Here is a 26144-nt window from a genome sequence, read left to right as displayed (position 1 = left end):
CGGTCGCGCGCCCTTTCGCTTCGACCGCGTTCGCATCCTTCGTCCCGCGTCGTCGTCGTTCGCGTCGTCCGCGGACGTCCACGCCGCGCGCACGCCGCTCTCTTCATCGCGCGCCATCGCGCCGTACTTCCCGGGCGCCTCGCGCGGCGCGTTCGGTCGACGCGGCATGGTGTGGCGACGCGACCCGCGCATTCGTCCATTAGTTAGTGTTGGCGCATCCATCCGATCATCGAATCGTCGCCGGCTCGACGCGCGTCCGACCGCGACGCGTTTACGCGCGCGCGTTCGTTCGATGGGTGAAAATACCGCGCGCGCGCTCGCGTCGAGCCCGTGGACGATCTTGGTCGCCTTCGTCGTCGTCGACTGCGCCAAGCACGCGCTGACGCGTCGCTTCGACCTCGAACCGTTGCTCGCGCTGCAGCGCGCGATCGCGCGGGCGTCGCGGTCGCTCGCGCGACGCGCGTCGCGCGCCGACGCGACGTACGAACGACGGGTGGAAAAATTACGCGCGCGACTCGCGGCGCTCGAGGCGAGGCGGACGCCGGCGACGCGCGCGGCGCTGCGATGCGCGCACGGGGCGAGCGCGATGAAGGCGGTCTGCGGACTGGCGTTCGTGGGCGCGAACGCGCGCGCGGTGATGTTCGCGCTGCCGAGCGCGTGCGCGTGGCCGATGGGGAAGTGGCTGTCGTTCGGGCTGGACGAGGACGCGCGCGAGGACGGGTGCGTGGGGGGGGTGGCGTGGACGCTTGTGAGCGCGGCGGGCGTCGACGCGGCGTGTCGAGCGTTCTGGACGCCGGCGATGCGAGCGATGCGGCGCGGAGGCGCCGACGCGTGAGAAAAGCGTGATTTCGATCGGTGCGCGCGGGCGCGCGGAGGCGGCGCGACGCGCGTCGAGGGATGATTCGAAGACGCGAGGAGACGCGCGCGCGGCACACGCCGACTCGACGTCGGCGTCGACGTCGGACGACGCACATGTCGCGCGGCGCGTCGGCGCGCGGCGCGGTGTTGACGCGGCGCGCGGCGTGCGTCGTTTCGAACGCTCGCGCGCGCGCGGCGATGGCGCGCGCGCTCTCAAACGCCGAGCGTTTACAGCCGCGCGTGGACGCGTGTAACGAAATCACCGCCGCGGACCACGCCAAATACGTGCCTTTCGTCGTCGACGGTCACGCCGTGGGCGCGCTTCAGCCGTGGTTCGCGGACGAGCTGTTGGGCGCGAGCGGGTCGGGGACGCTCGAGCGGGACGCGAGCGGGACGGTGGTTTTCGCGCGGGAGGTGGATACCCCGGATAAGCGCACGGACGCGCTGCGACCGGCGCTGGAGGCGCTGAGAGATAAGGGCGTCATCACGGGTTGGCGGGATGAGATTTTTCCCGTCACGATGGGGTACGGCGTGCCGCCGTTGTTGCGCGTCGAACGCGCGGCGGCGTCGCTCTTGGGCGTGCGAGCGTACGGCGTCCACGTGAACGGGTTCGTGACGTTACCGGACGGCACCAAAGAGCTGTGGGTAGGGAAGCGAGCGAAGAACAAACAAACGTTTCCTTCCAAGCTCGATCACCTCGTCGCCGGAGGATTGCCCGACGGCATGCCTCCGAGCGTGTGCGTCGTCAAGGAGTGCGGAGAGGAGGCGAGCGTGCCCGAGTCGTTGGCAAAGAACGCCACGGCGGTCGGCGCGGTGAGTTATTCGATGAATTACCAGGGTTGCTGCAAGCGAGACGTGCTGTTCTGCTACGATTTAGAGCTCCCGCTGGATTTCGTGCCGACTCCAGACGACGGCGAGGTGGAAAGTTTCGAGCGATACGAAATTTCCAAAGTGATCGACATCATGGCGACAACGGAGGACTTCAAGCCAAACTGCTGCCTCGTGATCATCGATTTTTGCGTGCGGCACGGTTTTATCACCCCGGACGAGCCAGGGTACGTGAAACTCGTGCAAAGCTTGCGCGTCGGTAACGATTAGGATGCGTTCCGTGTAACAACAGCACATTGAAAATGACATCCGTCTACGAGAACATGTCGCGGCTAACTTCTCGCAACCCGAACGCGCCTTCCCAAGATCGCGGCACGCGCCACGGCCCGATGTACGTCGCTCCAGGAATCGGCGCCTTCGGTTCTGTACCTACATCTATCCCACACGCGCGCGCCGCCGCAAGCGCCATCCCCGCGCCGTCGACGCTGTTGTCGCCCTCGCTGCACACCGCCACGACGCACCCCACGCGCGTGTTCGTTCCTATCGTATCCACGAGCGCCCAGTGCGGGTCCACGGACTCCGCGATCTCTTCGGAAGGTGGATACACATTTTTTTCGAGCTCGATCAATTCGTTCGCGGCGCACATGGACTTGAAGTCATCGTCGCCGCCGAACCGCCGCCACTTCGTCCCGCCGATTTGCGCCGCGCTCGCGCCGTACGTCGACGGTAAGCTCGACAGCAGCACCACGCGCTCGGGATGAGTAAATGTCGTCAAAAAGTTGACGTACTCTTCGCAAAATAATCGTCGCGCACCGATGTTGGCGTCGCTGCGGATCTGCGCGACGACGACGGTTCGCGTTTCCCGCGCCTTCGCGTCCGCCGCGAAGTCCACTTCTCCGACGTACACCTCGCACGCGCACGCCAAAGCGCCCGCGACGTCACCATCCCCGACGTCATCGTACAGCGCATCGCGGCCACACACCGGGATCAAGTGTTCGAAGTCGAGGACGCCGACGCGCGAAAGATTCAGGTTGAGCGCCAAGACATCGCACGCGAGCTGACCCACGTTCCCGCACGTCCCAGGCGCGGGGGCGATCAGGATATCGCATCGCGAGACTCTCTCCAGCGCGTCCGGGACGTCGGGCTTGGGATGAAACGACATCTCGCGCGTCGTCGCGCGCGGGAGTGTGCGGCGCGCGTCTCGACGGCGAGTGCGACGGGGCGAGACGCGGGGAATCGACGCGCGTGAAGTCGATACAAACTAAGCAAAGGTTACGCGCGGCGCATGTCACCTACATAGACTGACGTTCGTGCTTGTCGAGTAAAGTGGTGAAGGACGTGGTCGAGGCGTACTCTTTCGGGTACATCTCTCGCAACGCGTCGTCGAACATCGGTGAGCCGTACACCTTGGCTGGATTTTTGAAACTCCACGACGTCGCCGTCGGCCAAGACTGATGCTTGTTCTTGCGGAGAGCCTTGAACAGTTCCTTTCGCTCTTTGTTCACGTACGCCGACGGCGCGGCGCTGCAACAACTCTCGGGATCTGGCAACGACAAAGTCCCGCGACGATCGGCGCTGAGCGAAGAATCGGGACTGTAAATGGTTTGCTTGTACCACGTCACCAACTGCCCCCATACGTAAAGAGCACCGTACCGTTTTTGCAGCATCGCCTCCCTGTTACCACGGAATGCGTTAGGGATGTGCTTTCGCTGCGTCGTCGGTATCACGCTCGCCACATCATCGATGTTCACCGCGGGCGAAATGACGTTATCGAGCTTGGCGTGTGTGAACCAGTTGCGAGTGTTGGCGTAAAACCACAACAAATCTGACACTTGCGCGTAAAAAGTCGCGTCGATTCGCCTTAAAATCGTACAAATCTCGAGCATTGACTCACACGCACCACTAGCGGTCTTCGGTCGTTCATCAATGTCGATGCGTTCCTGAATCGCTTTCATCGCCGCGTCGACGCGAGCGTCGCCGGTTTTTGGCATCTTCGCCATGACTAATCGACTCTTGCCAACAGAATTTGACCCTTTCTTCGCCCCTGCGCCGGCTAATATTGAGCGCAAGATTCGTCGTAATATGGACTCGTCACCGCTCCAAAGGTGCTCGATCACTTCGCTCTCTGTCAAAACTCGAAAGAATGGAGCTCGTTCCTGTCCGGATCGCGTCAACACGTACCGGATTTTATCGAGCGTAACGATAAGGTTCGTGATCCTCGTTGCCGCCACCCCAGTTGCTTCGCTTTTTGCCCCGAGTTCGTTGTACCGACCGAAACGCGTCGCGGGCAAGCTCATCAACTCGTTCGGGAGTTCGTTCTCCTCTAGCTTGATGTACTCGAGAGTCAACGCCGCCCACTTGACGACCCAGTCCGGACAATGTTCGAGCGCACATTCGCGGATACCGCTGTCATGTAGCATCTTACGATCAACATTCGTCAACGCAGACGTGCTCGCCTTGAAAAGTATGGCGTTGCGATGTAAAAATGCGTGCTTTTTGTTCACCACCGCCGTGAACGCGCCCGAGCCCGAATACGTGAGGAACGAACCTCGGCACGTTGGAGACGAGCACAGACAAAATCCAGTACGGTATTCCTCGGCGCTTTCGGTGATGCAACTATAGTCCCACGTCATCTCTTCGCCGTACGCGATGTCTTGCGTGGTGAACATACCGAGGGTAAGCTTGCCTCCCTTTGCGAACGTCACCGTTTGACAATTCGGTTCGCACGAGTGCGAAAGCCGCGACGCAAAGCAGCCTTTGTGCATCGCTTCGACGAAGCTGACGTGCCGCCCACGATCATCGTGCGGCGGACGCTCCAGCGTGATGTTGAAGAACGAGGGAAGCTCCATGCCGGGGTAACACTTTTTTATGGCGTCTTGCCGTTCGTACCACTTCCACGGCGAATAAATTTCACCGATGTAGTGATTCACGAACGTACCCGCCTTCAAGCCGTTGGGATTTATGCATACCACACCCGTACCTTTGGGATGGATTCGAAATCTCTCGCGCCTAGCGCGCGGATCATGGGATTCGACGATTTCTTCTGTATGATCCTCCGCCTTGACTTCTCCCGTAGTCGTCGTAGAGTTTGCCTTCTTCTTTTTCGGCGCCGGCGCCCGGGCGTAGTCGTCGTCGCACTCCGCAATAACTCTCAGCAACGCGCGCGAAGCCATCGCCGTGTGTTTCTCACCATTCTTTATCGCATCATCGAGCACGCACTGCGCCACACGCGACGCATCCCAGCCATCAGCGCCGAGCGTGTGCAACTTCGGTAGAAATCGCTGTTGCAAATACTCCACTCGCCTGGGCCGATTCTCGTCGCCCGCGTACCACGTCACCCCAGATATGCTGGCCAAAATCGCTTCGCGCGTGAAACAATCCATCCCCCACAGCGATCTTTCCTCCACATCCACCCCCAAACGCAACGGCGTGCGCAACTTCTCCGTGGACAAATCTAATTCCAGTCCACTGTGCGCCTTCATCGACGGTTGCTGTCCCGTCGCCGCCGCCGCGGTCCCGTCGCTCACGCTCACGGGCACGTAATCCGTCCATCCATCCCTCACCGACGTGTTCAACCGATCAAACAACACTTTCGCGTCCTCATCTTCGACACCGACGCCCGCGACGTACGCACCATCCGGCAGCACATCGTACGGAGTGATGTCGTACGGCGTTCGCCGCCAGGATTCGCACGCGTAATACGGTTCCTCCGTCGCCAATTGTCTCAGCTTTTCACGCACCACCGCGATCGACCCCAACCCAGCGTGCGACGTCTTCGCCTTTCTCACCGCTTTCTTAGCGCCGAGCTTCGTCTCCGGTCGCGATCTCGCCTTCGCCGGCGGCGTCTTCTCTCCGCCAACCGCCGGCGCCCTTCGTCGTCTCGTCCCCGACGTCTTCCCCGACGCCCTCGGCGCCCTCGTCGCGCCGTCCGTCGTTCCTCGAAACACCACGCGCGGGACCGCGCCTCGCTCCTTCACCAACCGTCGGCTCTCGGCTTTACCGCACTTATCGCACAGATCCTTCCCGAACAGCGCGGACGATGGGTCGTGCCCGCGTCGCCAATGAATCGCGAGTGCGTCGCCTTTTCTGTCGCATTGCGCGCACGCTCGCACGCGGTACTTATCCGCGGGCGTCCGCGCGATGACGAGCGCGGTCTCGGTCATCGGCGCGCGCGACGGCGCGCGAGGCGCGTCGAGGAATGACGGTCAAGTGCGATGGCCCGCGCGCGCGGCTGTCCCAACTGATTTAAATCGACGCGACGCGCGAGAGACGAAGACCGGGACGCGGGGCGCCGCGCGCGCGAGCGATCGGGCGCGAGACGCGTGGGCGGATGCATGGATTAATACGCGTCGGTCGTCGGTGTCTGTGATGCGTTGCGATGGGTTGAACGTCGAGACGGCGCGGGCTAGGCGTCGACGACGGGACGGTCCGATTTCGGCGCCTCGGGCACGCCCGTGATGAAGGAAAAGAAACCACGACGAGGTTTCGACGCGTCGTCGTCGACGACGTCGCGTGGATCGTCCGTGCGCTCGTTTCCGCGCGGTGCGGGCGCGGAAAGCGCTCGGGCTAGACGGAGCTGTAACTCGTCGATTTGACGTTTCGCCGAAACCAATTCGCTCCGAGCGCGTTCTTCCGAGATTTTAACCGTCTCCATCTCGCCCTCCAGCTTGGCGAGTTTACCACGAAACGCGTCTCGATCGGCGTTAGCCTCCGCCACGCGCTGCGCCCACTTGAGCTCGAACGCCTCGTCTTGGTCGCACATCCGCCGCTCGAGTTCGGCTTCCATTTTCTTCAGCGTCTCCAAAGCTTTGCGTCCTCGATCGCCATCCCCGCGTTCGCGCTCGACCGCTTTCTCCGCCTTTTCCAATCTATCCGTCAATCTCGCCGTGGCCTCGCGCACGGCCAGCGCGCGTCCCTCCGTCTTTTCGTGTCGCGTGTCCCTCGCGCTCGCCTCGAGCGCTCTATCCTTCGCCTCGATCTCGATCGCCAACTCCCGCGCCGCCGCTCGGTACCCGTCGAGCTCGAGCTTCAAATCCTCCACGACCTCTTCTAAAATATCTATCCGCATCGACGCTTCGTCGTCGTCGACGACGACCTGCGGCCGCACCGTGACGCACAGCTTCACCGGTCCTTCGTCTTCGCCTCGGACGCGCGACGGCGACGCCCGCGCGCCGAACGCGACGCGCGAGGCGTCCACGCCGTTCGGAACGCGCGCGGGCGACGAATCCGCGTCGTCGTAATCTTCCGTTTCATCGTCGCTTTTGAGCGTCGCGCGCGACTCGACGTCGTCGCGCGCGATGACCGGACGCTTCTTTGTCTTCTTCCGCGCCATCGATCGACGCGGCGACGCGCGGCGGCGCGGTCGCGGTCGTCGTCGCGCGCTGGAGAATGAGGCGCCGGAGAGCGCGGCGAACCGAACGCCGACGAAGGAACGAATGTGGTCGGTGTTTCATTTCAAGAGATACGGAATATCGTGGCTAAAGCGCGCCAAAGAATGGATTCTCAATCGCGCCGTGAAGCTCCTCGCCCGCGGTGCGCAATAACACCGGGTCGGCGCCGTCGCGCGGTAACACGAGACGCTTTTCTCCGGCGTCGTCGACAGTTTCGACGAAACCAAATTCCAAGAGATAGATTTCGCCCCCCACGGCGGCGACGCGCTTTTGAAACGCGGCGTTGGAGAGCTTGATAGAGCGATACTTTTCTTCGCTCGGATCGCGGGCGATGTTGCCGAGGTACGTCAACAGCGTCTTAAAGCACGTCGTCACGGCGTCGGCGTCTTCGGCGAACGCCTTTTTAATGTCCACCAAGTGCTTGCGTAAATTTTCCAATTTCGAAACCGGTTTGACGTACATCCCCGCCGCAGCCTTGCGAGCTATCTCCTCTTGCGCCGCCTGCGCACGCGCCTCCTCGCGTTGACGCTCCTCCTCCATCTCCTCGGGCGATAACTCCTCCGGCAATCCGAGCTTTCGTCGACGCTCTCGTCTGTCTTCGTCGATTTTCACGCGAATCGCGGCGCGCGCTCGATCCATCTCCGCCTTCTCCGCCGCCCTCTGCTCGGCATTTCGCTTCAAACTGAGATCATCTTCCAACTTCTTCGCCTCCAACAATTCTTTCCCGCTCCGGATCCGTTCTTGCTCTCGCAGTCGTTCCATCTCCTTCTCCTCCAACAACCGCTCCGCCTTTTTAGCGGCCGCGTTTCTACGCAACTCGTCCGCCTTTGCCTTGGCTTCCTCCGGCGTCATCTTACTCACCGTCTTCACCTCTCGCGCCTTCAAGCCTTCATCTTCCACCAACAACGGTTCGTTCACGTCCGCATCGTCTTCGTGTCGCTCTATCCAATCGATCGCCCGTTCCGCGGAATCCGCCTTCGAGTAGTACAACGCGCGCACGGCTTTGTTTCTCCCGAATCCCATCAATTCCGTCAATTCTTGCAATAAATCCTCGCGCACGCTCGGTTCTTTCAGCGTCGACGCCTCATCGCGCGTCGTCGCGTCTTCTTTCACCGCGTCCGGCGCGGCGTCACCGTCGACGGGCGTCGCGTTCGTCGCGTGTGCCGTCGCGGTCGCGGTCGCATCGTCATCGTTCGCGGCTTCGAAACTGTCGTGTCCGGTCGTCGCGCCGTGCGATTTCGCGCGCGCGATGTCCGCGAACACCTCTCCGCACTGACCGCACTTGATCTTCATCGCGCGCTCGCGCGCGTGGGGGGCGCGGGCGTCGATGTGCGGATGACGATGGATCTCAAAAAGCACCGCGCCGAGGCGCCGGGCGGAGGCGCGGCGCGAGAGACGGCGCGGATGACGGATCGCGACGGGAGGGCGCGAGACGCGTGAGTCGGTGACGATGAGATTACATGAAAAAGAACGCGCGACGAAGGGCGTTTCGGCGTGTGTCGGCTCGCGCGCGCGTGCGGCGAGACGAAGTCGCGAGCGTTCGGCGCCGACGCGTCGGATGGCTCTTCGCGAGCGAGCTCTTAGGCTCGCGAGCTCTTAAGCTCACTTGCGCTCGGCCGCCGCTAGTCGGATTGCTCTTCGCGAGCGAGCTCTTCGGCTAACTCGCGCTCTGCCGCCGCGACGGCTTCGTCGGCCTCGCGCTCGGCGATGGCCTCGGCCTCGTCTTCGTCCTGCTCGTCTTGCTCTTCTTCGAGCGTCTTCCACGCGCCGGTTTCGGTGGTGGATGATTTCACGAGCGCCTCGTCGGCCGCTGCTTCGTCTTCCGCGGTCGTCCAGTGTTCGGAGAACAAACCCGCGCCTTGGAAATTCGACCACGCCGATTTGCGATGGTCCGCCATCGTCTCGACCTCCGCCTTGGGCGCTTCAACGAAGGCGTCGGTGATGGGATTCGTGGAAGCCGGCGCTTCGCGCTTCGCACGCTTGGGCGCGACGTCGGCCTCCTTCGTCGCGACAGCGCCCTCGTCGACGTACGACTGCGTGATGGCTTCGAATGAAAACGTCGTCTTCGGTCCCTCGACGACTTTCCGCTTCTTTGTCTCCGCGTCGCCGAAGGACGTCCCGAAGATGTCGTGTCCGTTTTGCTGGCTTCGCCAAATCTGTTGCGACTCGCGCAGTTCGCGCTGCGCCATCGACGGCGCCCGCACTTCGCACGCCTTACTCGTAAATCGCGCACCCGCTCCAATCGCACTTCGTTGCGTCGTCGGTCTCGAATCTAACGTCAGCGGCGGCGCGCCCGCCTTTATCGCGTCCTCCAACCGTTCGCACAGCGCATCCTTACTTCCCCCAGGATTCACCCCTCGCGCCCGGCACGCCTGTCTCAACTCTTGCAGCGTTAACGTCTTCGCGCTCACGATGTCGTACCTCGCGCCGACGTCCGCGAGTTTCCCATTCGCATCTTTGATTCTTTCCTCTCGCGCGTCTCGCTTCGCCGGCGACGCCGCGCCGAACAGATTCGCCCCCGCGTGCTGTCTCGCCCGGTTCTCGTTCCACTTCCTCTGCGCGTTCTGCGCGAACGGCGCGTTTTCATCACCGCCCAAGATCGCCTCGACGCCCGTGCTCGGGCCGAGTTTACGCACCGGGTGGTGCGTCGCGACGTTTCGTAATTTGATGGCGCGCGGCGCGTGGCTCATGAATCCATCATCGTTCGCGTTCGCGTTCGCGTCGGCGTCGCTCAGCGGCGCGCGATCGGCGAGCGGTGACGTGGGCATCGTGTGCTTCGTCTCGGGATGCGCGTTCGCCGCGCGCGCGAGGCGCGAAGTGACGCCGGGCGAGCGATTGCGCACTCGGAGAGACAAATCGTCTCTTTTTCGTGCTCGTTCCCCTTTCTGCAGTTTGACGCCGCGAGTAGTATTACAACGTTACAAGTTTGGGGTGGACCACGCGTCGATGACTTCGGTGCGGCTGCGCAAAGAAGGCGTTCCCTCGGCACCGCTCGGCGTGTAGGAGCCAATGCCGACCGTGGCGAGGAATTTCTTGGTGTTTTTGATTGGGCGGATGCGGCGAGGTTTCTTCTTCTTCCTCGAGAAGCGTCGCGACGGCGCTTTTCGACCATCGCCGCGCGGTACTTCGATATCGACGTCGACGTCGTTCCATCCGGTGCGAAAGAGTTCGGCCTGGGACGTCTGCGACTTAATTCGGTCGTCGACGGCCGTCTCCGACTCGGAATCGTGCTCGGCGCCGCTGGAAGTTTCTGGTTTGGGCTTCGGGAGCAAGTTGGCAGTTTTCTTCAACCGCTCCGCGACGCGCATGAAGATGGACTGCGTGTCATCGATCTTGCTCTCGACAAACTTTCCTCGAAAGCCGACGAGCGATTTCAACACGCTCCATACGATGTGGTTTTTAAGCTCTGACGTCAAGTCACGCCAGCGACCGGAAAAGTTTTCGTACGCAAAGGCGTCGACGCCGAGTTGCAAGTCTCTGAACCCGCGTGATTTGCCTTCGTACGTCATCTCCATGTGCAGAGGATGAATTCTGAAATAGCGCAAAAGTACGGTTTTGTGATCAATACCCTTTTCGCCCTTTTTCGCATGCACGTCTTCAAACTCTTCGAGAACTTCATCTTTTTCTTCGTTCCAACGCCATCGTCGCCGATGCTTTGACGCCGACATCTCCGACGGCAATTCAAGCGGCGTCAGATGCACACCCTTTGCGTTTATAGATTGCGCCCGAATCAAGCTCTCGCGCGGCGACATCTCCGCATTCTTGGCGAGCGCCGGACGCCTGTAAACATTCTCAAACGCGTCGTGATCGCTGGACTTCGTCATTGGAAAGAGATATTGGTAAATCATTTTGTACTGCGAGTGCTTGATGTCCACCTCGAACGGTTGCACACTCAGCTCCAAATGGTCGTATACCGGTTTCTCCGGCGCCGATCCCGCGCGGATGGAGAAAAAGTCAATCAACGGCGCGTCGTTACGCGCGCGTGATTCGTGCACGCTTCCCGGTGGAATCCAGCGAGAAAACATCTGATCGACGCAGCCTTCATCGAGCGACACCATACTTAAACCGTGCAGCTTAAATCGCAGCATCCCAGAAGAGTCAACCTGGCGTTCGCGCGAAAGCGACAGTCGCGAGAGCTGAGCGGAGATGAAAGGACTCCCACCCTGCCACAAAGTCCAAGCCGCGTGTTCGATTTCGAGACTTAATCGAATCGCGGAGTGCCGCCGATAGAGCCTATCGTTCTCTTCGGCTTGATGCACCGCAGCGAGGACGCGCAACTCAGCCTTCTGCGCAGCGGACCAAAGGACATCGATTTCACGAAGGACTTTCTGCTTTTCGCTCGGCGCCAGAGCGACCGCGCGGCGATAATTCTTCTCCATACTCTCCACCGCCCAGCGAGCGGCCATCAACTTCATCATCGGTTTCGCGACGATAGCTGAAGATTCAAGCGCAACCGTGTCACTCAACGTTCGATCACGACTCATCAAAACCTTTGAAGCCTGAAAGCTCGGTCGAGGACGCTCCAAAGCCGCTGGTGTCAAGAATAGGCTCGCCATGACGTCGATCAAAACAACGTACTGGCTCGAATTCATTTCCGCGACGATTTCGGGAGAACGCATTGAAAATTGGCTCACCGCTTCCCCTTTGGTCTCGCTCGCCGTGCGCTTACCGAAAGCCTGAACATCAGCCTCCGTCGGCTCGTTGTACGCGTACAACTCGGCGTCGGTTATGCGACTTTGCGTCGCTGTGACGGCGTTTGCGTGCTCAAAAACCATCGAACCTGGAGCGAAAATGCGTCGCAAGAGCGAACCTGATTCTTTGCGACCGTCGCCACTTTCGAATACGTCGTCACGAACCAAAGAAGTATGTATGCCATCCACCGAAGAATGATTTTCCCGCAACCACTGCACACCGGCGTTTAAGTCGACGTTCGTCGGCGCCACGTACGCTTGAACTTGTTGTAAAGATACCGTGACGAGACGACGACCCGTCGAACCGCCGTCGTCCATTCGTCTACCAACCACAAGTCCGCCTTCGGCTGCGAGTAACATTCGACCAGCGGCATCTTTGCCCTTAAAATTGATTTGCGGAGCGGTGATTTGAATGACGAAGAGCACAACAGCTTCCGTCGCACGTTTCGGTGATTCGTAATTCTTTTCGAGCGTCTCTTCCGCACTTAGCGCGTGCAAACTTGGTCCATCGCCCATGATATCGTCTAATTCACGGCGACGTCGACTCACTCCCGACAGTTTATCCGCTGACTTTAGGATGCGATTGAGCTCGGTCCAAGTCGGCTCGCGTCTTTCCGTCTGCGCCGCCGTCCAAATGGCGTTGATCCAGCCGAGGATAGCGTTCCGCTGTTCGGCTTCAATTAAGATCCGAGGAGCGTCAACTTCGATCTGAATGCCCTGGCTGGCCACTGAATCTTCATTGCGCTGAGTAATCTCGAGTCTTTTCGTGTCTAATACCAACGTTGGATCCGTGGACGTCGGGCGCGAAGCCGATCCATCATCTGCCTGTGACGGGCTCTTGGCGCTTCCTTGCAACATCTCTTTGACGACGTCGTCGAGCTCTGCAAAGTTCAGTCTGTTGGTAATAGATCCAGCGCGAAGATTAGCGAGGCGACGTGGACTCGATCCCTTACGTTCGAGACTGCCGTCACGCTCAGGCACGTGGAATTGCGACGAATCTGCTCGCAGGGTGAATTCCACCTTGGTCCGAGGCGCTTTTTTCGCGACGCAATGCACCGATTTGAGACAGAAACACGCCCCGTACGCATTAGCTGTCTCGTCGCTCGAAGCGTTCACCACATGAATGACGCTCGAGGTGATGACAGTGTCGATGCTTGCGAACAAGTCAACCAAACTTATCGATTCTGGGTGTTTTACCCGTCGCGGGGCGCCCCACGGTCGCAAGTTCCAGATCGACCGCAGCGCGACCATTGGCTTCTTCATCCCATGTTCCCATTGTTTCATGAACTCAACGTCATCTGGTGTCAGCGCTATGGTCGGATTCGAATAGTGGCCCTGGTGTTCGAACGATGGCACGTCAGTGGTAAGATTTCTCACGTATTCGACGAAGCGATCCATGGTCGCGGCGTTGACCATTTTCGTGACGAACTCTTCCATGGACGCCAGATCGACATCGAGATTCACAAAACAAGCACTTGAGCGCGTCAAATCTCTGGAGAAAAGCTCCTTTCCAGTCGTTGAGTCGTGTCTGTAGTGCGTACGATGACCATCGCCGCCATCGAGGAGGGCTTTGAATTCGTAATCTGCCTTGACGCACATGACCGGGAAGATGACCAACTTATGCTTCGGCGATGGTTCATCCGCGCGTGGCGTCGAAGCTTCGGTACACTCTTCATCATCTTGAATTCTTGATATCGTGAAGTTCGCGCTACGAATGACCACGTTGCGCGGCTTCATGTCGAACTCCCACATGTCGGCGAAAATCTCTAGCTCGCTCGCAAACGAGTCTCCCCCGTGCGCGCCGAGATGCTCAATCTGTCCTTGACTATCCACCTTCGCACCGGACTGAATCATCGTTATACGCATTAATCCGCGCCACTGACTTCTCAAAATATCCCACCAGGGCATGCTCGGCGGTCTGGGATTGTTTCGATCGTATTCCTTCGTCGGCGGACGTCCACCTCCGCCTCCTGGAATGTGCTTGTGCAGGCGTGGAAGGACGAGTCTCGTCGTGAGCTCTCGCGACACATTGAACAAATACGGCTCAATGCACGTCGCCACAAATATATCAGCTTCTTTGATGTCAAAAGTCGCATCTGTGTACCACATCGCCGTCGGTCGCGAAGGCGTGTCGGGTCCGTTTGTCTTCGCCCATCGTCTTCGTCCGACAGGGAGGGCAACTTGTCCCGTCAATATGCGCGGGGCGTATTGTCTAGCCTGCACAAATGTCCCTGCGATCGTGGCTTCACTACACATGAAAATAGGACGTGCGGTCAAATCCGCCACGCAGACGCGCATTTCGGTTACGCTTGTGTGCATCGTCAAAACGTTTTGCATCTGCAAAGACACAGAATCGCTATACGGAGCATCCACACGACGTACGTGCGCGCCTGCTTTCGCTGTGAGCTCATCACCATCGCCTTTACCACCTCCCCACACTGCCGTAGAGGTGACGCTGCCTATATCCATGTGCAACGCGGAGCCACCGCCGTTTGCTAAGAATTCCTTATGCTGGAGATACGTCGTGGTGATGCTTCGCATCGCCTCTTCAGTGGAAGACGTAAACTCCGCGGCCGCGATGCAAGATCCCAATGCAGCTTGCTTTGCACGCATAAAACGCTCCAAATCATTCGAGTCTTCGACTTCAATTTCGATACTGCTGACCTTGACATTGATTTCAGTCGCCGGTTTTGACGGAGACGATTCGGCGCAGGCGGGTAAATTGGCAGCCAACGAAATTCGCTCCTTCTTTGCGCGCTTCCCAGTCGTTTTCACGACGTCGGAGAATACCGCTTCGCCTATAATCATGGCTACCATGGCGTCGCCGAGGTCTAAGTTTGCGGGAAGCATGAGCTTTGCCTTCTCAACCACAATTTGAAACTTGCGGCGCCTGGCGATGTCTTCGGCGTCTTCGTGTGTGATCGCTGCGACATGAGGCAACGTGCGTTCGCACTCGTCTTGAGTTACGGAGATCAATTCTAACTCCGTTATCGTGTATCCGTTCATACCAAAAGTCACATCTCTCACGCAGCACGTTTTTTCGAGTGGGCGCGCGTCCATAAGTCCAAATGATACTTGCGCGCACGCGCCCGGCGTGACAAAGAACGAGCCGCTGACTTTGCGCACGTCAAACGAAAGATCCAATTTTGTTTGATCCTTCGAGGCGTTTTGCGTACCGTCAGTCGACATCTTTGCTGGCTTTGCAGCCTTTGCCAGGTTTGAAATTTCTAGTGCGAGAAAATGCGCATCCGGTTCCCAATCAAATTCGACGCCTTCCACGGATACTGCCGCGCGCTTGTTGGCGCCTTGTTTGTACTCAACATCGAGACTTCCGACTAGCATCACGCGGTTGTTCTCTACCGCGACTTCTTCGTAATTGACTCGTCCGACCCACCGCGAATCTTTCTTCGCCTCTTCGGCTTTGGCGGGTCTTTGAATGGTGTCGTACATAGAGACTGTGAAACCACCCGCCGCCATTCTCGTTAAGTTTGCCTCCGGCTGCGACATCTCTGCGAGCGGACAACTTATGTCGAGCGCGCACTCTACAGGCTCATCGCCGCGCGAGTTTTGCGGTATCTCACCGAACGTCGAGTAAGGCGTCATCGTGCATCGAGCACGCATCGCTGTGTCGACCAAGATGACGCGTGTAGATTTCTTCACCTTATTTGAAGACGTCGCCTTGTCAGACGAATCGCCTTTTGCGCTCGCCATGGTTGCCTTGGCGCGCTTCGCGACGGCATCAATCTTCTTTGCGAGTTCACCTGCTTCGTTCATGTTCAAATCGATGGTAGTTTCCGACAACTCAACCGCGTTTCCGGCAGCTTCGGATAGCGCAACGCTGATGGCTTCAATCTGCACGACGGGGTGGTAACCGGGAACCGTCACTTGTACGCGTGACATCGTGCACACGCCGCGCTTGTCTGACGCGCTCGAACTAACTAGCATACACGTCCCTTCATCGACTAAATTTCCATATCGACCACGAATCTGCTCGGTGAGAAACTGACACGATGTTGCCCCGTGCTCGTCGTACATTCTCGCGCATAGCGACGTTTTGCACATCATCTGCGCATCGACGACGTCCCACGGCGCCGAGTTCTTTTTTGTGTTCGTCGACTTAGTGGAGCCGTTTCTTGATTTCGTTTTCTGCGCCTTTAACGCAGCGACTAAATCTGCCGCATCGGCATGGTGCCTAAAATCGCACGAATCCACCGTAAACGTTGCGGTGGCGGGCAATTTGCCGCCGTCGCCGAGTGCTTTCTCTGAAAGCGACAAGAATACCGAGGCACTCGGCGCGTTGATGAGAGCTAATGTCTGATGCTTTCCATGCACTAATTTTGCATCCGCCACGGACATATTCACCTCTGCCCACGCGTCCGCCTCGAACGCCGTGGAGGCAAACGGCGAGACGACTTGCTGTTGCTTTCGAAAGAGACGAAATCCCTTTTTGGACGCGCTCACTCTCTCGACCGAGAATTGCATATGCGTCATCACGCCAGTCAACGGTGCTTCCTGGTTCTTATTCTCCATCACGACGCGTTTAAATTCTATCTTGCATTTCCTCGGCACTTTGAGTAGACCCCTCACAGCCTTGTGCGGACCTTGCTGTTGTTTGACGGTAATCGGCGCCAAATCTGTTTTCGTCTCGATCTTCTTCGCTCGCTCGCCAACACGCTTCACGAGAGACAAGGTCGAACCACTCAATCCCGCGTGCACAGGTACGATAGTTTTCGTCTCGGAATCAAACTCCGCGACGAGGTTCACGTTGGTGTCTGTCATGCTCCAACCATCCTTGCCTCGCAGCATACGTGCCGTGATGAGGAATTTCAGCGAAGCTCCGGCCTTGCCAGACGCTTCAAACGTGAGTTTATCACAAAACAACATGTCGACGTCATCATCATCTTCTTCGCGCACCGTCAGCGATACGACCGTGATGTCGACAAAGGACGCGATGCCCTTCATCAATCTCCACTTGCCGCGCGTCATCGCCTTCTTTTTAGTGTTCGTCATTTTTGCGCGACCTAAATCAGACGACTGCTTTTGCAACCCATCCTCCGTATTTATGTCGGCTTTACTCCGCGTCGTAATTTCTACGCCCGACACCACGAACGCCGCCTTGAGCGATCCGACGCCAAAGCGTATGAACCGTCTTCGTCCGCTCGCCGGCGTTCCATCCGATGACGGACTATCGTTACCACGAGGCGTCATCTCCGCGAACCCATCATCACTTTTACTTCTGGTTTTACCATTCTTTTCACCCACGCGCGGCAAATCATCCCGTAAATGCTTCCCGCTCGCCTTGCGCAACGCGAAATTCAACAACCACGTCACGATGGTCGACGCGTTCCCCACGTACGCAATCTCCGCAATCTGCACCCTACGCAGCGCCGTGCCGGGCTTGTTAAAGCTCACGCTCACTCCACGCACGCTCGTGATCCCGAAACTATCGATACTCAATCGCAACCCGCTTCGATTGACGAAGCTCGCCTGTCGTCGCCATTCGCGTCGTCAGTCGACTGTCCCACGTCGAGTAATCATTCATCGATCTTCCGCCGCCATCGTGCGCCGTCCGTCCTTTCGCGCGTCGCATCGACGTAAAGGAAATCGCGCGACCGTTTCGAGGCGTCGAAGCCGCGCAATGACGCACCGCGAGTCCTATAAACCAGGGCAACACCGTTCGAAGCACCCAGTGAAGCGTCAGCGCGATCGACGTCGCACCGACGATGAACAACGCGATGATGACGCGAACGTCATTCAACTGCGTCGCCGCTACGATGGCGTCCCCCATCGCGGCCCGTCGGCGCGCGCGCGAGGCGTGTCGGGGACGCGCGTCGCACGATGGGGGACGACGGTTGGTAAGGCGTCGGGTTGAAGCGCGAAGACGAAGACGAGCGTACAAATCATTTCGTTATGTTACAATCGTGAGCGAGCGCAGGGTGGAAGACGGTGCTACGTAGCGAAATATAACGAGGCGTTCGCGTGTTCGCGGCACTTGGCGGCGGCAGCGACGGTATCCATGTCGAATCGCGCGCGCGCCTTGGCGAGACGAGCGTACGTCATCGCCGCGTCGCGATGGGCGCCGAGCTTGGCGTAACGCTCCGCAGCGCGCTCGAGGGCATCGATGACGCGAGATGCGATCGATGCATGACCAGAATCGACGGTCGTGGCGATGAGCGCGCGCGCGCACGCGACGTACGCTCTGGCTTGCAAGCGCAAATCGTCGCTCGATAGGAGCTCAAGCGCGCGCGCGTCCAACGCGTCGCGCGCGAGTTGCGCGTGCGAGTTTCCGAGCTCGAGCCAAGACTCGCACATTATGCACAAGGCACGCGTTTGAATCGGCTCGACACCACTTTCGGACGCTTCGAGCTCGAGCGGTAGAGCGCGCATCAACGCCAACGTTGGCGCGCCGGCGCTCAGATGCGTCTCGGCGAGTGAGATTTTGGCCCACATCGCCGCGTGCTCGTCCTTCACTTTCTCGGCGTCAGCGATGAGTGCGTTCAACTCTTTTTGGGCATCATCGAAGTTCTTCATCAGCCTGTCCAGGTTTGCGTTCATCCGCCTCGCTTCAAAGTACGCCGCGTTGTCTGCTCCCGACTTCGCGTCGATGACGGCGAGCATGCGCTGAGCGGCGCGTCTCGCGGTCGCGTACGAACCAACGCCTACGGCGCGGTCGTAGTGTAGCCTTAAAAACGCCAGGGCAGAAAACTTGTTTTCGCATCCATCTTTGCCGAATATTTCTTCGACGTGTCGACACACTTCGTCGGCGGCTTCAACGCCTTCGCACTCGCTCGCCGCAGCGATGAGCGTCGCGCAACTCGTCGCGGTTTCATCCGCCGAGGCTTCGCGATCGAGGTAAAGCTGACGAACAGCGTACAGTCGACCGATATATTTGCACCCATACGTGCTCCAACCCTCCGCAGCGAGCGTAGACGCAGTACCCGTCAAGCTCCTGAGCGCCGTCGCCGTGGCGCTCAGCGTGTACCCACACGTCGGCGTCGACGCGAAACCTTTGGGCGGTGGGTACAAATCGTTCCCAGCGCCGAGCACGCCGTCACCCGATGACTCACGCGCTAATGCTAACGACGCCGCGGATGCGGGCGTGGCGGAGACGAGTTGAGTGAAGTGTCGCGTTAACTCGATGTCGACGAGGTTTCGCGTCGCGAGCGCCGGCGTCGTCACGATGTCTACGCCACCTCGAGCCGCGCGAGACAAGGCACCACCGCCGGGCGCGTGCGAATGTGACCCAAGTGCCCGAGACGGGTTGTCGATCGCGTACTTTGTGAGTGCGAGCGAGGCGTAGGCGATGAGATGCGGCGACGCCAGCTCCGCCGCTTGCGCCGTCAATCGTCGGAGCAGCGTCGGCAGTTGCTCGTCTTGGTGCGACGCTCGATGACTCGACGCGTCCAAAGGTGCTCGCGACAACAATGCCGTTGTGAGCGCGAGAGCGTGCGCCAACGACGCCTCGTCACCATTCTGCTGCGCCGTGCGCACGGCTTCGGAAATCGCAAACGTCGCCTCGTCCGCGTGCGAAAACGCCAGCTGCGTGGACGCGAGCGCCAATAACGCCGTCTGCAACCGCTCGCGCCCGGCGTTGGCGCTTTCAAACCCGCCCACTAAAACGTTATCGCCTCCTAAATCCGCTCTCAACTCGTTGTGCTCGCCGCTGATGTCAAAGTGTCGATGTAAATGCTCCACCGCCGCTGGGTAATCTTTCCGTCGCAACGCCGCTGCGTGACGCAAGTAGTGCAGCGTCGGCACTTCGGGCGCCAAATCCCGCAGATCCTCGAGCGCTTCCGGCGGTAAAACTCGATCGGCATCTACGGCGTGCGTATCGTACGCCTCGACGGCGCGCGTGACGAGCGTCGTCAGCACATCCGGCGCCGCGCACGTTCTCCCGCTCGGCGGCTCGTTTTCGTCGCCTTGGATTGCCCGCGCGACCTCCTCCGCGTACGCCCGCACCTCATCCAGCAACGTCAGCGTCGCCTCAAACGGCAATAAATTAAACCCCAGATAACACCGCTTCAAAAACATTCCGATCGGCGTCCACCCCTCGACGTCCCGCGTCTCGAATCCGTATTCCGCCTCGTAATCCTCCGCGCGCGCGTTCGCCGCCACGCATCGCGCGTCCTCAAAAAACGCCTCCAAATCGTCCAAACTCTCCGACACCTCCATCAATTCGTCCAAAAACCTCTCCAATCCCCATCGCACGATCGCATCGCGCGCCGCGCGTTCCGTCGCGTCTTCGTTCGTCTCGCTCGCCGTCGCGTCTTCCAGCGCCGCTCGCAGCGCCCGCGTCGTCTCCGTCGCGCTCCGTTCGCGCGTCCCTCCGCCCGCGAGCGCGTCGACCGCGCACTTCGCGTGCGCCGCGCGCACGTCGCGCACGCATCGCGCCGGGTCTTCGTCCACGCGCGTCGGCGCGCGCGCGAGGGCGTCCTCCCAGACGCCGGCGCGGCGACCGCCGAATCCGAGCGGGTCGAACGCGACGCGCGCGGCGATCACGGCGACGGCGACGCGGTGCGCGGTGGGCGCGCTTCGCGTGATTCGCTGGCGCTCGTCCACGGCGTCGGTCGCGGACATGACGGCTCGCGCGCGCGTGTGCGGGGACAGAGGATCGACGACAGCTGGAGACGGGTTTAAATCGCTAAATCGCGGCGCCGCCGGTGCGAGGGCGACTCGCCGTCGCGACGACTGCGGATGCGCTAAAAAGGTCGGTCACTCGCGCACCTTGAGTAAAATGCGGCCGAGCCAATCGGCCATGCGAGATTCGCGACCGCCGCCGCTGGCGGAACTCAGGTGGGCGAGACGGGCGATGACGCGCTGACTCTTGCGAGCGCCCAAGAGGCGAGGAAGATGGGCGTCGTAGTGCTCGTCGAGCAGGGCGTGGACGAGCCTGGTGGCTTGGTGAAGGGCTGTTGATGATTTGGAGTGCGCCACGGGGAGCGGGGAGACGTACTCTTCGACGGCGACGGCGGCGAGGACGTCGAGGGCGTTGACGGCGACGGCGGCGGCGCCGTACTCGGACCAGCCGATGAAGGCGAGCGTTCTTAACACGCGGAGCGCCGCCTCTTGAAGCGTGCCGCTCTGCTCAGGCGTGGCGTGCGCCACGTATGAGGACTTAATGACGAAGATCAAGCCGTTTTCCTCCACGCAATCTGCTCGGAGGCAACTCAGAATCGCGGCGAACAACGTCGCTCGCTTGCGCCGTTCAGGCGTCGGCGGCTTTTCAATCCCTCGCTCGACGTCGAGTGGTTCACAGAGGAACGACTGAAATTCGGGCGTGGGCGCCAACATTCGAATGAGCATGAGCGCCAAGAACCGTGTGCTGTTCGGGGCGATCGATTTCAGGCACGATCCAAAGCCGCTGTGCTTTTGCGCCACGGCGCCAAACGCGCCCCGGCCATTCTCCACGCCCACACCGCTCGCGAATCGAATGAGCGCCACGATCACGGCGTCGACGACGCGCCACTGACCATCACACTTCGCATCGGTGAGTAACTGTATCAATGTCTCCAAAAACGGCGCCACCTCCGGTGCCTCTCCCCCTTGGCTCCCCGACAACCTGCTCTTCGTCGTCTTCGTCGGTTTTGGCGTCGGCGCGGACGCGTGATTCGTCGAACTCATGGACGCCGGAACGAAGATACGACCGCTGTGTGCGCGCGGATGCGCGACGAGCGTACCCATGCCCGCTCCGCCTAAACCGGGAATCCCCGCCAAAGACGCTGGCGGCGACCCGTGCGCTGTGACCGTCGCGACGGTTTGATTTCTCTGCGCCCCGCACGCGCCGAGCACGATGCTCAGGCTTCGCCCATCAATCATCGCGAGCGCGGAAAGAATTCGCAATATCGACGTCACGTGCGCGTAGTGCGCCGAAGACGTGATGGAATTCGATGTTTCTACGATGGACTCGACGAGCGCGCGCGTGAGCGCCACCGTCGAATCCGGATTCGTCGCCAAATTCATGAGCGCCGCGCGCACGGGGTTCACCAACTCCGCACTCACGACCGATGATTCGTTTGGTTTCGCTAAAAAAGAACTCACATCGAGCGGAACGTCGTTCATCAACCGCGCGAAGACGTTATCGCTCGAGTAATACCCGCTGACGCCGCGTTGGTACAGCGTCGCCGCGACGTCGGGCGGCGCCATCGGAAGCGCCAACGCGAGCGTTTCGGGCGGCGACGCCACGCTCAAACCTTCGCGCGCGCGTCGATGACTGCCACCAGCGCTCATTCCAGTCGTACGTTCACCAACTCGCGCTTCGCTTCCTAACACATCCCCACCGCTTGCGCCGCCCGTTCTCTGTCGCTTGTTCGCCGCCGTCTCTTGGCTCTCGTCTCGCGACGGTCGCTTTTGTCCCGCCGACGCCCTCGCCCGGCGTTCGGCGCGAACTTCCGCGGCGAGTTTCGTGCGCTCGTCATTCGCCGCGCGCAACTTCGCTCGCGCGTCGTCCTCCAGCCTGCGCGCCTCGGTGATCTCTTCCTCTTTAAACGCCAACTTCGATCGAAGCGTCGCCAACTGCTGCTTTAAATCCTGCACCTCCGCCTTCGCCACGACGCTCGCCGCGTTCGTCGACGTCGGCGCCGCGCGAGCGTTCGCCCCATTCGCCCCCCCCACCGCGCCGTAATTCACCTCCCCCGCCCCCCCCCGCGCCCCTCCGCCGCCGTCGCCGCTCGCGCTCGCGCCGTTTCGCTTCAAATTTTCATTCTCGCGCTCCACCATATCCAACTTCGACCGCAGCATCCCCAACCGCGCGTCGCGCTCGATCAGCATCTGTCGCAACTCCTCGCTCGCGGTCGTCCCATCGTCTCCGCGCGTCGTTCCGCGCGCGTTCGTCGTCGCCTTCGTCGTCGTCGCCGTCTCGTCGCCGCGTCGCCGCTGCGTCAGGCTCTCCTCCACCGCGTCCAACACGCTGTCGTCGTCGTCGTCGTCGTCGCGATTTCGTCAGTCACGTTCGCGCGCGCATCGTCGTCGTCGTCGCGACGCGTTCGTCGCGCCATCGCGCGCGTCGTCGTCGTCGTCGTCGTCGGCGCGTCATCTTGATGACGAATCGACGCGTCCGCTCGCGGTCGCGCGTCGCGTCGCGCGTCGCGCGCACCTCCCCGCGCGCGCCCAGAACCCATCGTCCGCGTCGTCGTCGTCGTCGTCGAACCCGACGGACGCCATGCGCGCCGCGGTGTGGCGCGTCGTCGCGCCGTTCGCGTCGCGGACGACGGCATTGCATGACGACGACGGTGCGTCTCGTCGCGCGCGCGCCTCTTCGCGCGCGCGCGCGCGTCGCGCCGTCGCGTCGTCGGCGATGCGCGGCGCGCGCGTCCGAGCGCGCGGCGCGGTGGGCGATCGCGGCGGTCGAACCCGAGTCGCCCGACGCGTCGCTGACGAATGATGATTTAAAACCCGTGCTGGCGAGCGCGCGGACGTTCGCGCTGCGCGACGTGGCGTCGCTGTGGGTCGGATTGGTCGTGTGCGTGCCCGCGTGGACGCTCGTGGCGCAGGTGGTGGACGTGGGATTCGCGGCGGGGGAGGCGATGGCGGTGGTGGCGAGCGCGAACGCGCTCGTGCTGGCGCCGATGATCGCGAACGGCGCGGCGGGGACGAAATACGGGATAGGATTCCCGGTGTACTGCCGCAGCGCGTTCGGGGTGCGAGGAGCGAGCGTGGCGACGTTCGCGCGCGCGATCGTGGGGTGCGGGTGGTTCGGAATACAGACCAACGTGGGCGGACAGGCGCTGGCGACGATGACGCGAGCGATGGGATTCGCGGCGAACGGGACGGTTTTACCGTGGCTCGGGTTGAGCGTCGAGGCGTTGGTGTGTTACTTGACGTTTCTCGCGGCGCAATTGTGGGTGGTGTATCACGGGATAGAGTCGATCAGACGCGTCGAGGAGTACGCGGCGCCGGTGTTGATTTCGCTCTCGCTCGCGTTGTTCGCGTGGGCGGTGACGGCGGCGGGAGGCGTGGGGCCGATATTCGACGCACCGAGCGCGTTCGCGGTCGGAGGCGCGCGAGCGGGCGAGTTTTGGAGCGCGTTGCTCCCCGTTCTCACCGCGACGGTCGGGTTTTGGTCGACGCTTTCTCTCAATATTTCAGACTTTACCAGGTACGCGAAATCGCAACGCGATCAAATCGTCGGGCAAGCCGTCGGTTTGCCGGCGTTCATGACGATGTTTTCATTCATAGCGCTGGCGGTGACGTCATGCACCGTCGTCATCTTCGGTGGCGCGATCAGCGATCCGATCGAACTGGTTTCGCGCATAAACACCGGACCGCTCACGACGTTTCTCGCGATGGGCGGTCTGTCGTTAGCGACGCTCTCGACGAACATCGCGGCCAACGTCGTGGCGCCGGCGAACGCGTTGGTGAACGCATGTCCCCGTTCAATGAGCTTCCGAAAAGCCGGCTTCATCACCGCCGCGCTCGGGACGTTGTGCATGCCTTGGAAGCTCGCCGCGGGCGACGGGTTCATCTTCGTCTGGTTGATTGGATACGCCGCGTTGCTCGGCCCGATCACGGGCATCATGATCGCCGACTACTTCTTCGTTCGCGAGCAAACCCTGGACATCGACGCGCTGTATAGCATGGACGCGAAATCGCAGTACTGGTACGCCAACGGCTTCAACGTGCGCGCGTTGGCGAGTTTCGTCGTCGGCGCCGGCGTCTGCGTGCCCGGCTTCTTGCACGCCGTCGGCGCCAATCCCGCGTGCTCCGCCTTCTTCCGCGGGCTTTACGCCAACGCCTGGTTCGTGAGTTTCTTTCTCGGCGGTGGTCTGTACTTGCTCCTCGAGCGCGCGGCGCGCGCGACGAATAAAGCTAAAATGTAAATCGATTAGACGCATAGTACGCGCCGCGGGCGGCGACGACGACTACTCGTCGCGCCGTTTCCCCAACATCGCCGCGGGCGGCGACGACGACTACTCGTCGCGCCGTTTCCCCAACATCGCCGCCCACCGCCGCGCCTCCTCGCCGTCGTCCTCCTCCTCTTCCTCCGCCTCCTCGACGTCCTCGTATTCATCCACCGCGCGCATGAACGCGTCGTACCTGCGTTCCGTCGTCTCGTCCGCGTCGTCCGTCTCCCCGCGCCTCGTCGCCGCGTCGCCTCCCGCGTCGTCCCGCGCGCGCGTCCTCCACCTCCCGCGCTTCGCGCCGCGCGTCGACGCGAACCGCGCTTCGCTCACCGCTCGTATGCGCCCGCGCGCGAGCCCCGCTTCCGGCGTCGCGCGCCGCGCGGCTTCGCTCAGTCGCGCGTTCAACACCCTTTCGGACGACCCGAGCGCCGCCGCCGCGACCGCGCACGCCGCGCCGAGCGCGGCGCAGGCGCACAGCGCGCGCCGCAGACGCGCGGCGCGCGTTCGCGCGCGTTCGCCCGCGCTCGCGCGGTCGCGCGGTCGCGCGCGCGTCATGTCGTGCCGTCGGCACATCGCGCCGCGATGGCGTCGCGACGCGACGTCGTCGTCGTCGCGTTCGACGACGACATCGCGCCCGCGCGCGAGGGCGAGACGCACGAGAAAGTCCTCGCGTCGTCGTCGCGCGCGGCGCGCGCGCGCGACGGCGCGGAGGGCGCGGCGGCGTCGCGCGCGCTGAGCGAACTCGTCGGTTTCGTGTTGGCGTCGCGGTCGATCGCGCGCGCGTTCGCGCCGCGCGACGCGAGCGACGAGGACGCGCTGGAGTTTAGCGTCGCGCGAACGCGCGGCGCGCGCGTGGCGAGCGTGCGGGCGCGCGGGACGAATTCGTACGCGTGCGCGCGCGTCGACGAAGGCGCGGCGCCGCGGTGGTCGACGAGCGACGGCGAACTCAGGGCGATGCTCGCGCGCGTGGTCGAGGCGTACGAAGAGGGCGTGCGAACGAACGGGGCGGCGGCGGACGATCGGATCGCGCGACGGGAGGCGTGGACGCGGGCGGTGGCGACGGCGACGGCGCCGCGACGGGCGGCGAACGCGAACGCGAACGCGAGCGGCGCGGCGGCGGCGGCGGCGGCCGAAGACGAGGGGGCGACGTCGCGTGGATTAGATAAATACGCGGTTTTTTACGGTCGCGAGCGCGCGCGGAACGAGGGAGGTTTGGAATTGACGACGGCGGCGCCGGCGGGCGCGAGGACGGAGATGGATCCGCGCACGGCGTCCACGCTCGCGCTGTTGCGACGAGACGTCGAGCGCGCGAGCGATGGTGACGCGATAGAGCACGCGTACGTCAAGCCAGGTCACGAGGCGTGGGTGTGCGTGAGCGCGACGGCGGACGAGCGACGGTACGTGGCGATCGAGGACACGAGCGATACGCTGTTGCGATGCGCTCGACGCGTGAAGACGTTCGCGCAAAAGTCGTTTCCGGATGCGAGCGGCGCGTTCGACGTCATCGAAGATTCGTGATGCGTGCGCGCCTGAAGATG

The 26144-nt window shown here is 61.5% G+C and overlaps 10 protein-coding genes across 10 annotated transcripts; 2 read left to right on the top strand and 8 right to left on the bottom strand.

Annotated features, from left to right (window-relative positions):
- Positions 1–1056: 1056 nt before the first annotated feature.
- Positions 1057–1956, top strand: OSTLU_87640 (predicted protein; the record flags this gene model as incomplete). The annotated part of the gene is made up of 1 exon (XM_001418530.1): positions 1057–1956. One exon carries the CDS (start codon positions 1057–1059, stop codon positions 1954–1956), a length of 900 nt encoding a protein of 299 aa, XP_001418567.1.
- Positions 1957–1999: 43 nt separating this feature from the next.
- On the bottom strand, positions 2000–2848 carry OSTLU_92948 (predicted protein; the record flags this gene model as incomplete). The annotated part of the gene is made up of 1 exon (XM_001418290.1): positions 2000–2848. The coding sequence occupies one exon, from the start codon at positions 2846–2848 to the stop codon at positions 2000–2002; it is 849 nt and encodes a 282-aa protein (XP_001418327.1).
- Positions 2849–2978: 130 nt separating this feature from the next.
- On the bottom strand, positions 2979–5849 carry SDG3514 (predicted protein; the record flags this gene model as incomplete). The annotated part of the gene is made up of 2 exons (XM_001418289.1): positions 2979–3511; positions 3587–5849. 2 exons carry the CDS (start codon positions 5847–5849, stop codon positions 2979–2981), a joined length of 2796 nt encoding a protein of 931 aa, XP_001418326.1.
- Positions 5850–6091: 242 nt separating this feature from the next.
- On the bottom strand, positions 6092–7018 carry OSTLU_92947 (predicted protein; the record flags this gene model as incomplete). Its single annotated transcript, XM_001418288.1, has 1 exon — positions 6092–7018. The coding sequence occupies one exon, from the start codon at positions 7016–7018 to the stop codon at positions 6092–6094; it is 927 nt and encodes a 308-aa protein (XP_001418325.1).
- Positions 7019–7163: 145 nt separating this feature from the next.
- Positions 7164–8369, bottom strand: OSTLU_94593 (predicted protein; the record flags this gene model as incomplete). The annotated part of the gene is made up of 2 exons (XM_001418287.1): positions 7164–7865; positions 7938–8369. 2 exons carry the CDS (start codon positions 8367–8369, stop codon positions 7164–7166), a joined length of 1134 nt encoding a protein of 377 aa, XP_001418324.1.
- A 329-nt stretch (positions 8370–8698) lies between these two features.
- OSTLU_92946 (predicted protein) lies at positions 8699–9844 on the bottom strand (the record flags this gene model as incomplete). The annotated part of the gene is made up of 1 exon (XM_001418286.1): positions 8699–9844. The coding sequence occupies one exon, from the start codon at positions 9842–9844 to the stop codon at positions 8699–8701; it is 1146 nt and encodes a 381-aa protein (XP_001418323.1).
- Positions 9845–9986: 142 nt separating this feature from the next.
- Positions 9987–17555, bottom strand: OSTLU_32368 (predicted protein; the record flags this gene model as incomplete). The annotated part of the gene is made up of 2 exons (XM_001418285.1): positions 9987–17254; positions 17415–17555. The coding sequence occupies 2 exons, from the start codon at positions 17553–17555 to the stop codon at positions 9995–9997; spliced, it is 7401 nt and encodes a 2466-aa protein (XP_001418322.1). The 3' UTR covers positions 9987–9994.
- Positions 17556–17716: 161 nt separating this feature from the next.
- On the bottom strand, positions 17717–20344 carry OSTLU_41270 (predicted protein; the record flags this gene model as incomplete). The annotated part of the gene is made up of 1 exon (XM_001418284.1): positions 17717–20344. The coding sequence occupies one exon, from the start codon at positions 20342–20344 to the stop codon at positions 17717–17719; it is 2628 nt and encodes an 875-aa protein (XP_001418321.1).
- A 135-nt stretch (positions 20345–20479) lies between these two features.
- Positions 20480–22504, bottom strand: OSTLU_32366 (predicted protein; the record flags this gene model as incomplete). Its single annotated transcript, XM_001418283.1, has 1 exon — positions 20480–22504. One exon carries the CDS (start codon positions 22502–22504, stop codon positions 20480–20482), a length of 2025 nt encoding a protein of 674 aa, XP_001418320.1.
- Positions 22505–22983: 479 nt separating this feature from the next.
- OSTLU_49824 (NCS1 family transporter: cytosine/purines/uracil/thiamine/allantoin) lies at positions 22984–25143 on the top strand (the record flags this gene model as incomplete). The annotated part of the gene is made up of 1 exon (XM_001418529.1): positions 22984–25143. The coding sequence occupies one exon, from the start codon at positions 22984–22986 to the stop codon at positions 24580–24582; it is 1599 nt and encodes a 532-aa protein (XP_001418566.1). The 3' UTR covers positions 24583–25143.
- Between the last annotated feature and the right edge of the window lie 1001 nt (positions 25144–26144).

This window comes from Ostreococcus lucimarinus, chromosome 6 (assembly GCF_000092065.1).
Source record: "Ostreococcus lucimarinus CCE9901 chromosome 6, complete sequence".
Classification (NCBI taxonomy): domain Eukaryota; kingdom Viridiplantae; phylum Chlorophyta; class Mamiellophyceae; order Mamiellales; family Bathycoccaceae; genus Ostreococcus; species Ostreococcus sp. 'lucimarinus'.
The sequence above is the reverse complement of the archived record's forward strand: the minus strand, read 5'-3'. Positions and strand labels throughout refer to the sequence as shown.